Source organism: Notamacropus eugenii, chromosome 3 (genome assembly GCF_028372415.1).
Source record: "Notamacropus eugenii isolate mMacEug1 chromosome 3, mMacEug1.pri_v2, whole genome shotgun sequence".
In the NCBI taxonomy this organism is placed as follows: Eukaryota; Metazoa; Chordata; class Mammalia; order Diprotodontia; family Macropodidae; genus Notamacropus; species Notamacropus eugenii.
Genome location: NC_092874.1, coordinates 232,603,037 through 232,615,417, shown reverse-complemented (window position 1 = coordinate 232,615,417; position 12,381 = coordinate 232,603,037). Strand labels below are relative to the sequence as shown.

At 47.8% G+C, this 12,381-nt stretch overlaps 1 protein-coding gene across 2 annotated transcripts in view; it reads right to left on the bottom strand.

The window, feature by feature from the left end:
• The window catches only part of LRP1 (LDL receptor related protein 1), a 107,494-nt gene that overhangs the window by 21,509 nt on the left and 73,604 nt on the right, over positions 1-12,381 (bottom strand). For both annotated transcript variants that reach the window (XM_072655117.1, XM_072655118.1), the window contains 18 exons: positions 11,869-11,982; positions 11,405-11,554; positions 11,147-11,266; positions 10,726-10,842; positions 10,328-10,456; positions 9,752-9,874; positions 9,517-9,657; positions 9,023-9,213; positions 8,555-8,738; positions 8,121-8,206; positions 7,704-7,823; positions 6,618-6,805; positions 6,189-6,394; positions 5,682-5,870; positions 2,328-2,476; positions 1,979-2,072; positions 1,673-1,789; positions 997-1,116 (listed from right to left, as the gene is read on the bottom strand). In XM_072655117.1, coding sequence (XP_072511218.1) covers positions 997-1,116; positions 1,673-1,789; positions 1,979-2,072; positions 2,328-2,476; positions 5,682-5,870; positions 6,189-6,394; positions 6,618-6,805; positions 7,704-7,823; positions 8,121-8,206; positions 8,555-8,738; positions 9,023-9,213; positions 9,517-9,657; positions 9,752-9,874; positions 10,328-10,456; positions 10,726-10,842; positions 11,147-11,266; positions 11,405-11,554; positions 11,869-11,982 — 2,538 coding nt within the window. The remainder of the gene's footprint in view (positions 1-996; positions 1,117-1,672; positions 1,790-1,978; positions 2,073-2,327; positions 2,477-5,681; positions 5,871-6,188; positions 6,395-6,617; positions 6,806-7,703; positions 7,824-8,120; positions 8,207-8,554; positions 8,739-9,022; positions 9,214-9,516; positions 9,658-9,751; positions 9,875-10,327; positions 10,457-10,725; positions 10,843-11,146; positions 11,267-11,404; positions 11,555-11,868; positions 11,983-12,381) is intronic.

Here is a 12,381-nt window from a genome sequence, read left to right as displayed (position 1 = left end):
TTAGATGCTTGGCATGTCAAATATTGTTTTGCCCTATGATATTTTTATTGTATATAATGTGAATTATTATTATTAATTACCCTGACATTTAAGACTTTCCACAACCTGGTTCTAACTGACCTTTCCAGATTAATTTCATTCTACTCCACCCGCTCTCTGTTGCAGCCAGACCAGACCACGAACTGTTTCTTCATTCTCATCCTGCCTCCTACCTCTGAAATCTCATGCAGGCAGATGCCTGGAATCCACTCCCTCCTCCCTGTCACCTGTGGAAATTCTTCTCTTCCTCAAAAGCCTGGTTCAGCTCTACTTCTTCCATGGGACTGCCCCTCCCCTCCTCATGAATGGGATCTCTCCCTCCTCTTCTTCATTTGTTATTTATTTATTACACAGTCCCCTCTTTTACCCCAATCATATTCTATCTTGCACAGTATTTCTTTGTGTATGTTTCATTCCTGACTCTTCATTATAGCGCCTTCCCCCTGAGGGCAGCAGACATGCCCTAATCCAGTTATATCTTTGGGGTCTTGCCATATAGTTCGTGCTTAATATTTGATAGTTCAATTCAATCGAATTGAATCATGTTACCCAATGAATAAAGTGACTTAAGATCTCTCAAATGAATATTGCCTATATTCCAACTCTTCCCAAAACATTTTAAGCCATTTTCCCCAACGGCTTCAAAATGCCTGGAAATTCTCTCTCTCTCTGTGTCTGTCTCTTTCTCTGTCTCTCTCTGTCTAGCTCTCTCTCTGTCTCCCAATGTCTCTCTATCTCTCACTCTCTTTCTCTCTCCCTCTGTCTAGCTCTTTCTCACTCTTTGTCTCTCACTCTCTCTGTCTCTCCCTCTAGCTCTCTCTCACTCATTCTCTGTCTCTCTCTCTCTCTCACTCTCTGTCTTTCTCTGTGTGTGTCTCTCTCTGTCTCACTCTCTCGCTGTCACTCTCTGTCTCTCCTCCCTCCTTAATCTGACCTCCCCAATACCCAGTCACTCACGACAGTCCCGCTCGTCCTCGCCATCTCCACAGTTGTCCTGCCCGTTACAGCGGAAGATGCCAGGGATGCAGCGATTGGTGTTAGTGCATTTGAACTGACTGGGCAGACAGACGTGGATGTCTGCAGGGGGACATAAGGCCATGGAAGAGAGTAGGGTCAAGAAAGAAGAGATTCATTCCCATAGAGGCAAGAGGTAATATAGGAAGGACCAACATGATGGCAGGCAGGATGGGAAGACTTCCCACTGGTCAAATGGGGGAAACAGATAGTTTAGCCTCTGACACTTAGAAGTGTGATCTTGGGAAAGTCATTGAATTTCTTTAAGCCACAGTTCTTTATCTGGAAAATATTCATAATGAATCCTATAGAAACGCTGAGGGGATCAAAGGAGATAATTACATAAAGTGCTTTGTATTTCAAGCACTGTATAAATTCTAGCTACTGAGGAGGAGGGTAGAAGGTCCTGCTTAGAAAGAAAAAACTATGGGGGGAACGGAGTTCTAAATTAAATGATTTTGAAGGAGAAAATTTAAACAAAGAGGTTCCAAGTTCTCCATTCTCTTGGATGGCAGCGATCACAGAGATTGGCATAATGACTGAGCTGGGGCAGGAGGGAGCCCACCGTCTCCTTCCCTCTGTGTGTGCCAGGACGGGTGAGATGGGTCAGTTTTCTTACCACAATTGGCTTCGTCACTGTTGTCTTGGCAGTCATTGTCACCATCACATATGAAGGCTGGGTTCGTGCAGATACCAGTGGAGCACTGAAATTGCCCTGGACGGCACTTGAACTCGGCTACCAAGGAAAAGGTGGTTCATCAATATATACCGTGGGTGCTGTCTTTCCTCCTTCCCAACAGGGCACACCAGAGCTTGCCTCTCCTCCTGCTCTGCTAAGGTTTCTTCAGAACCCCAGAAGTCTCCAGTTCCCCCAGTGGCTACCTCTTTGCCCCGTATACCCCTCACCTTTCTCCCCGTCACTTACGACAGTCGTGAGGCTCATCAGAGTGGTCACCACAATCATCCTCTGTGTCACACTTCCACCAGAAGGGGATACATTTATCGTTCTTACACACGAACTAGGGTTTGGGGAGTAAGGGTTTTGTTAGGAATGGGTAATGGGGTCAGGAAAAGTTTGAAGTTCCTTTTGCGGGGAAAGTTGGGGAGGTCAGGTCAGCCTACAGGGGTATTTATAGGAACAGCTGTGAAATTATGCATGGGGAGGCAGGGTTTGGGGGCAGACTAGACTATAAAGATGTCAGTGTGGGATACAGTGGGGACCTTTATGCGAAGAGTCTGGTATGTGGGTGATGAATGTGAGAAGGGCCCCTCACCTGACTGGCTGTACAGTTGGACACACATGTACGCCCATCACCTCCCAGGTAGAAGTTGGTGGGACAGGCACATTTGTGGCCCCCACCAGGAGAAAGCAGACACAAATTGCTGCAGCCACCGTTGTCCACTTTGCATGGGTGATTAGGGACTGTAAGAAAACAGAGGGGATAGGAAAGGTCCAAGGATGATCAGTCCCATGTCTTTAGAGATTTGGTTTTTTTCCAGATTCCTAGATACACTCTTGAACTCTTGCACATTTCTTCCCTTCCCTTTAATCCTAACTCTACAACAACCCTAAACCATTCTGTAACCCAGAAGTTTCATAGTGTGGTCTAAGGACCCCTGGGGAACCCTAAGGCCTTTTTAAGGGAGTTTGTAGGATCAAAACTATTTTTATAAAAAGTAAGACATTATTTAACTGCTAAAATGCAATTCCCGCCCCCACCCCACCTCCAACTACATATCTGTGTGAGGCCAGATTTCCTTTATATACTTCAATCAAATCGCAACAGACTGAATTCAGAAGCAGATAGGAGAATCCAACTGTCTTCTGGTAAATTAGACATTAAAGAGATTTTCTAAAATATTTAAAGCCACACTACTTTTCTCATTACTTTTTTTTCTTTTGAAAAGTTTTTTTTTTGTAAAATATTATTTGTTTTAATGGGCTTGTTATTTTTAAGTGAATAAATACTTTAACATTTTATCAATTTTAATCTATAATATGGTAAATATCAATAGATATAACCTACATTTTAAAAAAAGCTCTTTGAGGTCCTTAATAATTTTTAAGGGTATAAAAGGGTCCTGAGACCAACAAGTCTGAGAAAAGCTGCCCTAACCCTATCTCCGATCTCACCCTAATTCTCTATTCCTCCTAACCCAGGGGTGGGCAACCACAAATGGCCTTCTAAATCCTTAAGTGTGGCCTTTAGATTGAACAGAACAATTTTTTTACAGAACAAATCACCGTAAGGCCACATGTGGTCTTCTAGGTTTTTAAGTGAGGCAAATCTTTAGGATTTGTTCTGTAATATTTGGATTCAGTCAAAAGGCTGTACTTAAGGACCTAGAAGGCAACATGTGGTCTTAAGGCCCAAGGTTCCCACTCTTGCCCTAACCCCACCTCCACCCACTCTTATCCCTAACTCCAATTCTACTGTTCTTAGAAAACCTTCACCCCAGCCTTAGCCCCACTCTAAAAGTTCAGAAATGAAATCATCTTGTTTCTCAGAGTGGAGTTTAGGGATTCCAACCCCAGGGAACTTGGCCAAATGGCAAACTTCTAAAGTTTACAAAGTACTCTACATATAATTTCTCATTTGATAATTCCAACAATAGTGTGAGATAGGGGTTATAATTATCTCTGATTCACGAATAAGGAAACTGAGGCTTAGTGACGTTAAAGGATTTGTCTGTGATCAGAGAGGGCAGCTAAGAGTACTGCATCTGGAGTCAGGAAGAACCAAATTCAAATCCACCCTTAGACATTTACTAGTTGTGTGACCTTGGGCAAGTCACTTAACCCTGTTTGCCTCCATTTCCTCTTCTGTAAAATGAGCTGGAGAAGGAAATGGCAAACCACTCTAGTAGAAAATGTGGTCACAAAGAGTTGGATATTACTGAAGCAGCTAAATAACAATAATGATCGGAGAAGTATATCAATGGCAGACCCAGGATTTGAATCCAGGTCTTTTCTGACTCAAAGTCCAAGGTTCTTTTCACTGCATTACATTGCCTTTCTCTCCCATGGCCACAGGCAATCAGTTTTCCTGCTGCTTCTGACCCCAACTAGCCATCACATCAATGCCTGTAGTTACAGGTCCTGGGCCAGATCTCAACACCTCTAAATGATGGTGGTTGGTGTGTCTTCCCTTAGACCGATCACTTCATTTTTGTCATTTTTATCACCTTATTTTACTCTGTGGTGAAATGAGGGCAGGAATGACTTTTTATTTAATTATTTAGGAATGACTATTTCCATCTTACAGATGAGGAAGCAGAGAAATGAAATAACCTGTCTAGGAATTGTCCATGGGAGATGCCACCAGTTGGGATCATAGGTTTTAGAAGAAGAATGGGTCTGGACATCATCTGCTCAAAAATTCCTATTTGACAGATGAGGATATTGAGGCACAGAGAGGCTAAGACTTGCCCAAGGTCACACAGGAAGTAAAATGATCTTATTTGAGGTTTGTGACAAGTAGCTAAATTGAGTATCATTATTATCTCCATCTTGCAAATAGGGAAACTGAGACTCAAAGACACTCATAAAATCACAGGATTTAGTTTTATAAAGGACACTAGAAATCTAGATCAACTCCCATATTTTACAGATGAGAAAAATGAGATGCAAAATGTTGAAGTGATTTGCTTAAAGTCTTCAAAGTAAGTGGCAGAATTTGTAATCAAACTCAGATTTTCTGACTCCCAAGTCTACGTGGTACAATGGATAGAGCACTGAGCTTAGAGCCAGGAAGTTCTGAGTTCAAATTTGGCCTCAGACACTTACTAGCTGGGTGATCTTAGGCAAATCACTTAATTCATTTGCCTCCATTGTGAAATGGGGAAAATGATATCACCTGCCTCCCACAGGAGGATGAAATGAGATAACGTCTGTGAAGTACTCAGCAGATAGAAGGTGCTATAGAAATGCTTATTCCCTCTCTTTCCTTTTCCATAACACCTTCCAGGTCTTTAGGCTTTAGGATAATGCAGAAAACTCTGCTGGGCCTTGGGGTTATAGATTAGAGTTAGAGTCTCTTAACAATCCTATGAACCCAGAATGTTTGTATCTCTGTACCATGCTCGTGCTACTTCCCTAGCCTAGAATGTCCTCTTTCCTTCTTCATATAGCTCCCTATATCATACACATCCTTTTAGGACCAATTCACCTCCTACCTTCTGCATGGAGTCTTCCCTGACTGGCCTGGCCCACGCTCATGGCTTCTTCATCAGAAATCCTATGGCACCTACTGTTTTATCACTCCTTTGGTTCATGTTGTATGGTCCACTGTCTTGGATGATTACTGAGATCATCTCTATGTCATTACCCCTTGTCTTTTCATCTAGATTGTAAGAAACTTGTGGCAGGGTACCTCGTAACCTCTTAAGCATCTGGCACAATGCTGAGCACACAAGAGATGCTCCATCAACAAATATGGAGTGAATAAGTGGATAGATGGGTGCATGGATGAACAGGGATGATACGGACTCAGAGACACCTTAACTGCTAGATGTTGCTGCATCATAAAATCCAAACCATCATGGCTCCTCACTCTAACATTCTGGTCTATCCTGGTCCCAAACTATAGCCCTGTGTCTCTGCTCCCATGGTGACTCTCCATCCTCACCATCAGGCTGACGAAGGGCATGGAAGACATGCAGATCCATGGGCCGATGTAAAGTGCTGATGAGCAACGTCTTGTTGGCTCCTGTAGTCTTGTGCGCCCGGTTTATGGACTTGGTCTCCCAATCGGTCCAGTACACAAAGTCCTCAAATAGGGTGAGTGCAAAGATGTGGGGGATGTCCTGGCTCAGCACTGGGAGAAGAATAGCATGGGTGAGGGGTCCCAAAAACGTTCCCTCTAATGCTGATAGCATCCCTCCTCCTCACCCTCATCACCCCATGGAGCTGGAGAGAAATTACAGGTGGGGTACAGAGGATGGAGTTCTGTTCTAGGGGCAAGTCAAAGGGTAAGAGTTATTTGGTCCCTCTACGTCAGTGCCCTGGTTTAAGTATACTCTGTAACTCCTTGGTCCTCATCTCCTTAGATCCTTGGTGTCCCCAGAACCAGATGGCACCCATCATTTGCCACAAGCCCCTTGGACCCCAAACAATGCCCACAGATGACACTGACCAATGTGGCGATTGGAACCATCCAAGCTAGCAAACTCAATGTAGTCCTCACGAGCATCTGCCCAGTAGATTCGTTCAGTGACATAATCCAGGGTTAAACCATTGGGCCATGTGATCTTGGTGTCTACAACAACGCTGCGTCCTGAGCCATCCATGCCAATCCTCCCAATCAGTGAGTGGTCACCCCAGTCTGTCCAGTATAGGTACCTGTCCTCACACCAGAAATCAGAAGGTGAGCACTTCAGGGAGCCCAGATGCCATGGTCTCACCCAAGAATCAGGGGGTGGTGAGAACCTAGCAATACTGGACTCTTTAGTCCTGATTTTACCCAGACTAGGGTTGGGGAAACTCAAATGCCAGAGATGACCTTTCTCCTCTGGGCACTTTTATCTGAGCATGAGCTCAGTGTATATCATTCCCCTCTACTTACCCATTCTGTACATCCACCACCAGTGCTCTAGGCTCCCGAAGGCCTGAGCTGACCAGCACTGTCCGGTAGGCCCCATTGAGCTTGGACACTTCAATGGTATCTCTGCCTTTGTCACACCAGTACAGGTTTCCGCCCACCCAGTCCACAGCCAGGCCATCTGGGTTACTAAGGCCTGTTCGGTGCAGCACCTGGGGGAAGGATGAGGGGGAGTGTGAGATGTGATCCCCTAAGAGGGGCCACAGAAGGGGGAAAAGATACCAGGGATTTGCTGGTAACTGTTTAAGTACTAGTTTTACCAAAATAAAATGTATGCATGATAAATTTAAAAACATCATTTGCATCATTAACATTTTCTCCATCAGTTTCTTAAGTCTAGACAATCAGCAAGGCAATAAATGAAGTCCAGATGTGGAGCATATGCCAGTTTCTGAGTATACATGCTCACATTGAAAATTGAACAATTGGCTCTCTCAATTGGTTCCAGCACCCCCTGAAAGAGACCCACCTGAACCGCATTCTCATGGACTCTGGCTTTCAGAGACCAGACTCTTCTTGAGATTTCCAGAAAACCCAAACCCCACTGGAAGGTGGAGGAAAATAGGGACAGGAGGAAGGGAGGTCAGACTTCAAGGAAGGACATCCTGATTATCATGAGATACAAAACAGGAAGCACTGGCCAGGCCTCATATGAGGAGGCTTGGATTATCAGAGCAGAAGACGACTGAAATGACTGAGGGAAGAGGGAGATGGTTTTTGTAGGCATTCGAACAGGGGGAATGACCATCACTGGATGGCAAAGGGCTATTCATTTTGTTGGATGGTATGATGGCCTACGGATCCCTTCTCAGAAAAAAAATTAATTTATAATTTGAGGAAATGTTAAATTTCAGTAAGAGGTTAGTAGAAATAAGGAAGTAATTCCCCCTCAAACAATATCAAGGACCCCCTGAAATCTATCCATGTTGTTCTTGGGTCCACGTACACCTAGGTTAAGAAGACTTGCCCCATCAGCTGTGCCCCTGGACTCTCCCGTTTTCATTTTCCTAGGGACCTGCTCCTCTCTCAGGGCGTGGCGATCCCCCTCACCTGGACATTACTCCCATTGATGTTCATTCTTCGGATCATGCTGCCCTGAGTCGTCACATCTGTCCAGTAAATCATCTGCTCTCGGTAATCAAAATCCAGGGCGACTGCATTGTTCAGGCCCTAATGTACAGCAGGACATGAGGACTGGAGCCTGGGGCAGGGGCAGGGAACTAAAGATTGGGATAGAGGGGCAGCGAGACAATAGGGAGAGGAAATTGAGGCTGTAGAGGAAAGGCCCACAGAGAGAGGAGTCCCCCCTATCCCCTTCCACCCCAGGTTCTTTGTAATTAAGATCAGTGTAGGCCCTGTGAGCAGGGAAGTGGTGGAGGATGGAGAACAGGCCTGGGAGCCAGGCATAGAGGAGGAAGAAAGTGGAAAGGTGAAGGTGGGGGCAGGGAGGTCAGAGGATTCTGGTACCTGCTTGAGCAGAGTATAGTTAGTGCCATCCAGGTTAAGCTTGCGAAGGTAGTAGCGATTGGCAAAGATCAAGAATGGTTCCTCATCTGAGGGTAGAGGTGGGGAGGGAAATAAGGGCAGTGGTCTGAGGTTCCATCCCCGGAGTGGCATGTTTAATCTCTTTCTCTCAATCTTTGAGCATCTGTCTTCCCAAGGTCTCACCTCCCTGGAGTCCCCCTCACCCTACAGCTTGTGGGGATTAGTTTCAGAGGTAGATGAAAATAATGGCAAATAGGGCAGCTGCCCATCTGATATGACAAATTGCATTGGAAAATAATGCCTTGTTTTTAGAGAGGGATCCTTGTCACTAGGTTGTCCCAGGGTCCCTGTGTTCTTAAGCTGCCCCAGGGTGGCTCCCGTGTCCCTAGCCCTCTCCCCTGGGACGCCCCCCTCACCAGTTACAGCTTTGCAGCTGTGGGCGTCACCCCCTCGGGGGGCATAGCCCTCCACACACAGACACTTGTAGCTGCCGTGAGTGTTGATGCAGCGCTGGCTACAGGGGAAGGTGGTGCTGCATTCATCCACATCTGCACATGTCCGACCATCATCCTTCAGCCGGAATCCCGGGCGGCAGCGGCACTGAGGGGCACAGCGGGCATGGGGAACGGGGCACCAGGGACATGGGGCTGAGGGGTGGGGTGTGGTGGGTAGGGAGAATGCCTTAGCCCTGGGGAAGAACGGTTTTCTAGTCCACCACCACCCTTACTGTGGAACATGGCCAGGGCGCAAATCCTCTCTCAGCGCACCCACCCCGCCTCCCCCCACCATGTCTACCCTGGGATGGTGGGGCATAAGGTGAAGGCCTCAGTGCCCGAGCCAGGTGTGTGTCTGTGTATCTGGGGGGCCCAGACCTGGGCACTCACCTTGTATCCTATCTTCAGGTCCTCACAGTCCTGGCTGCAGCCACTGAGTTTTCGGCTCAGGCATTCATTGATGTGACAGCTACGCTCGTCTGAACCATCGCCACAGTCGTCTTGCCCATTGCAGACCAGGGAGTCACTCACACAATGCCCACTTTCACACAGGAACTGGGAGGATGCATTGCACTTGTGTTCTGGGGAAGGGAAGGGGAGGGACTTCAGGGATGCCCGAGGGTCTGTTTTCGGGACATTATGATTCCCAATGTTTCTCATTTCTGTAGTAGGTTAGGGGTTTATAGAGTGCTTTCCTGACAACAGCCTTATGAGACAGGTAGCACAAATATTATTTCCATCTTACATATGAAAAAATTGAACCTTGGCATGATTAAGTGACTTGTCCTGGGTCAGAGTCAGAATTGGAAACACTGCTCTCTTTCCTTCCTCTTTGTTCAGCGCTGGCTCGGTGCCCACTGCCAGAAGGGCACACGCTCTCTTACCTGGGCTGGTACAGTGAGGGTTCTTTGGCGCCTCATCACTCTGATCATGACAGTCATTCTCCCCATCACATTCCCACTGGCGGGAGCTCAGGCAGCGTCCATTGGCACAACGGAACTCAGTAGGGCCACATGTGGGGTACTCTGGAAGGTAGGGGAAGAAGGGGGAAGTCAGGTAGGCAATGAGCTTCCCTAGACATAGCCCACTGCTGATCCCTTAGGGATGCCCAACCCTTACCACATTCTGGTGACTCATCGGAGCCATCTGTACAATCTCTGTCGTGGTCACAGACAAAGTGCTTGGGGATACATTGACGATTCTGACACATAAACTCCCGCTCGTCACAGGTGCTGTTGTACACTGTGGGAGAGGGGGCCAGAGCCCACTTAGGACTAGATAAGCCTACCCACAACCATCATGGTCCTGCTTTCTCTGCCCTACTTCTAGTCTCCTTCCTCTAAGAAACACTTAGACATGACATCCTATCCCCATTGAACTCCAAGCTCCCGTGGTCCCCATATTGTCTTCCTCCTTATCCGCTCACCAGCCATAACCTGCTGTTCTCAGTCATCCTTGACTAGTTATTCTCAGCTCAGTTGCCACAGCAGAGCACAGAATGAATCAGTGTCAGGACCCTGGCTGAGCAGCTGACAAACTAGGTCACCTGCGTCAAGTCACTAACTCTCACTAAACTTGAACGCTCTCCTTTATGAGACAAAGACTAGATGCTTCCCAGAGTCCCTTCTGACTGTAATGCTCAATGACTCTCTGGTCACTTCTCCCCCAGTCCGTGGCCCTTTGCTGATCACTTACAACATCCAGCCGCAACACTCTCATCGGCACCATCGGCGCAGTCTTTGTCCCCATCACAGAGCCAGCGGTCAGGAACACAGAAGTGCATGCCCGGGCAAGAGAAGGACGATGGGCCGCATGTCTTGCCCTCTACAGGGGACGGAGTGGTCATTGAGAGCCTCAGGGACAGGGGACCATACACATATACAGACACACACAAAAAGAGACACCCTTTCCCCCACCCATGTTACTCCCCGGCTCCTCCTTGGGCAGTCTCTTAGAGCAACATCTGTCCACTCTTTCCCCACCAGAAGATGAATGGCCATTTTCAGCTAGAATTCTCTTATCTGGGCATTCATGGCCACACGTGGCCTGGCTCTTCTGGTCTCTTCCTCTCCCATTAACCCCTGGTAACTCACGGCAGGGTGCAGCTTCATCCGAGCCATCCCCACAATCATCACTCCCATCACACAGCCATTCCTTAGAAATGCAGCGATGATTTTGGCATTCAAACTGGGCCTCTGAGCAGAACTTGTCTGGAGGAGGGACACATGCAGCAGTTAAATTAGGGTGATAAGGGCAGGATGCGATGTCTTGGGAATATGGCACACAGAGCCCCTCACTCTTAAAACCTCTGGGGTCCAACATAGGAATAAGAGAAGGGCTAGCACTTCTGAGGTCTGGAGATAAGATGTTCCAAGGTAGGGGGTTACCAGGGTTTGGGGGACAGCTGATTGTGGGGAGACAGGTGAGAACCCCTTCCTACAAAGGCCTCAGCTTCTCTGTGCTCACACTTTGGAGTATTGAGTTTGAGGAAAAAGGGTCTGGGCTTTTACTCACTGCAGTGGGCCTCATCCTCGCCGTGCTCACAGTCATCCTCCTTGTCACATGTCCAGCTCATGGGGATGCACCGGCCACTGGGGCAGGGGAAATAATTCAGGGGGCACCTGGGCTTCACACCTAGGGTGGGATGCTGGATATGAGGGGACCATCCACAACACCCCAGTGGACCCACAGGCAAGGTGCAGGAAGGGACCTCTTCCCATCAAATCCAAATCACCCCTATATCCCCGGTCCCTCCAAACTGGGGTCACTGACCTGGGCAGTCACGCTCATCGCTGTAGTCTCCGCAGTCATTGGCACCATCACAAACCCAGCTGGAGGCATAGCACAGGGACGTCCGCTCGCACGGCAGGAACGTCACCCCCTTCACCCCCAGGCGGAAGTAGCTGCTACAGTCAGTGGTGCCTGGGGGTGGGGGTGGGGGAGGGAGAGGGGTGACATCCTGGTCCCTCCCCCACCCCCTGGAAAGATCCCCTTTCCATCCCTACTTTCTGCCTCCCTTTGTGAAACCCAGGGTTGGGGCACACCTGGGGAAGAAAAATGGGGCAGAAGAACAGGGAGAAGAGGGGGCCATGAAGGAGAAACCAGGAGGTGGAGGTGTAGTGGGGCAGGATCAATGAATGGATGATGGAAGCAGGAGGGGAAGAAAGAACTAAGGAAAACAAGGAACAGGGGAGAGAGGAGTGACAGGAGCGAGCCAGGACAAATCCTCTACTCACTACAATTCATCTCATCTGATGCATCTTCACAGTCCAAAAATTGGTTACAACGGCTGGAATTACTGATGCAGCTCCCATCCCGGCATCGGAACTCATCCGCTGCACAGGCGGTCTCTGTAAAACAGCCCAGCCAGACCCTCATCAGGCTGGAGCTCCACATCTGGAAACTAGCAGGGTCTGAGGGGAAGAGTGGCCAAAGAGTGGGAGAGCATGGAACCAGACAGAACTCAAGAGAGCCAAAGATCCAGAATAAGAATAAGAATAAGAATAAAAAACGATAGATTGGCCTTGGAGCCAGAAAGACCCGGAATCCATGCTTCTGACACATATGAGTTGTGTGACAGTGGTCGTTACTCAAACTTGGTGCCCCAAGCCACGCTCTAAAACTACAATGTAGACAAGCTATTGATCTGCACGGATGGAGGGCTTCTCTCCAGTCATACCAAATCCCATTTCTATAGCGTTTGAGGGTATACAAAGCACTTTCTTTACAACAACCTTGTGAGCTAGACA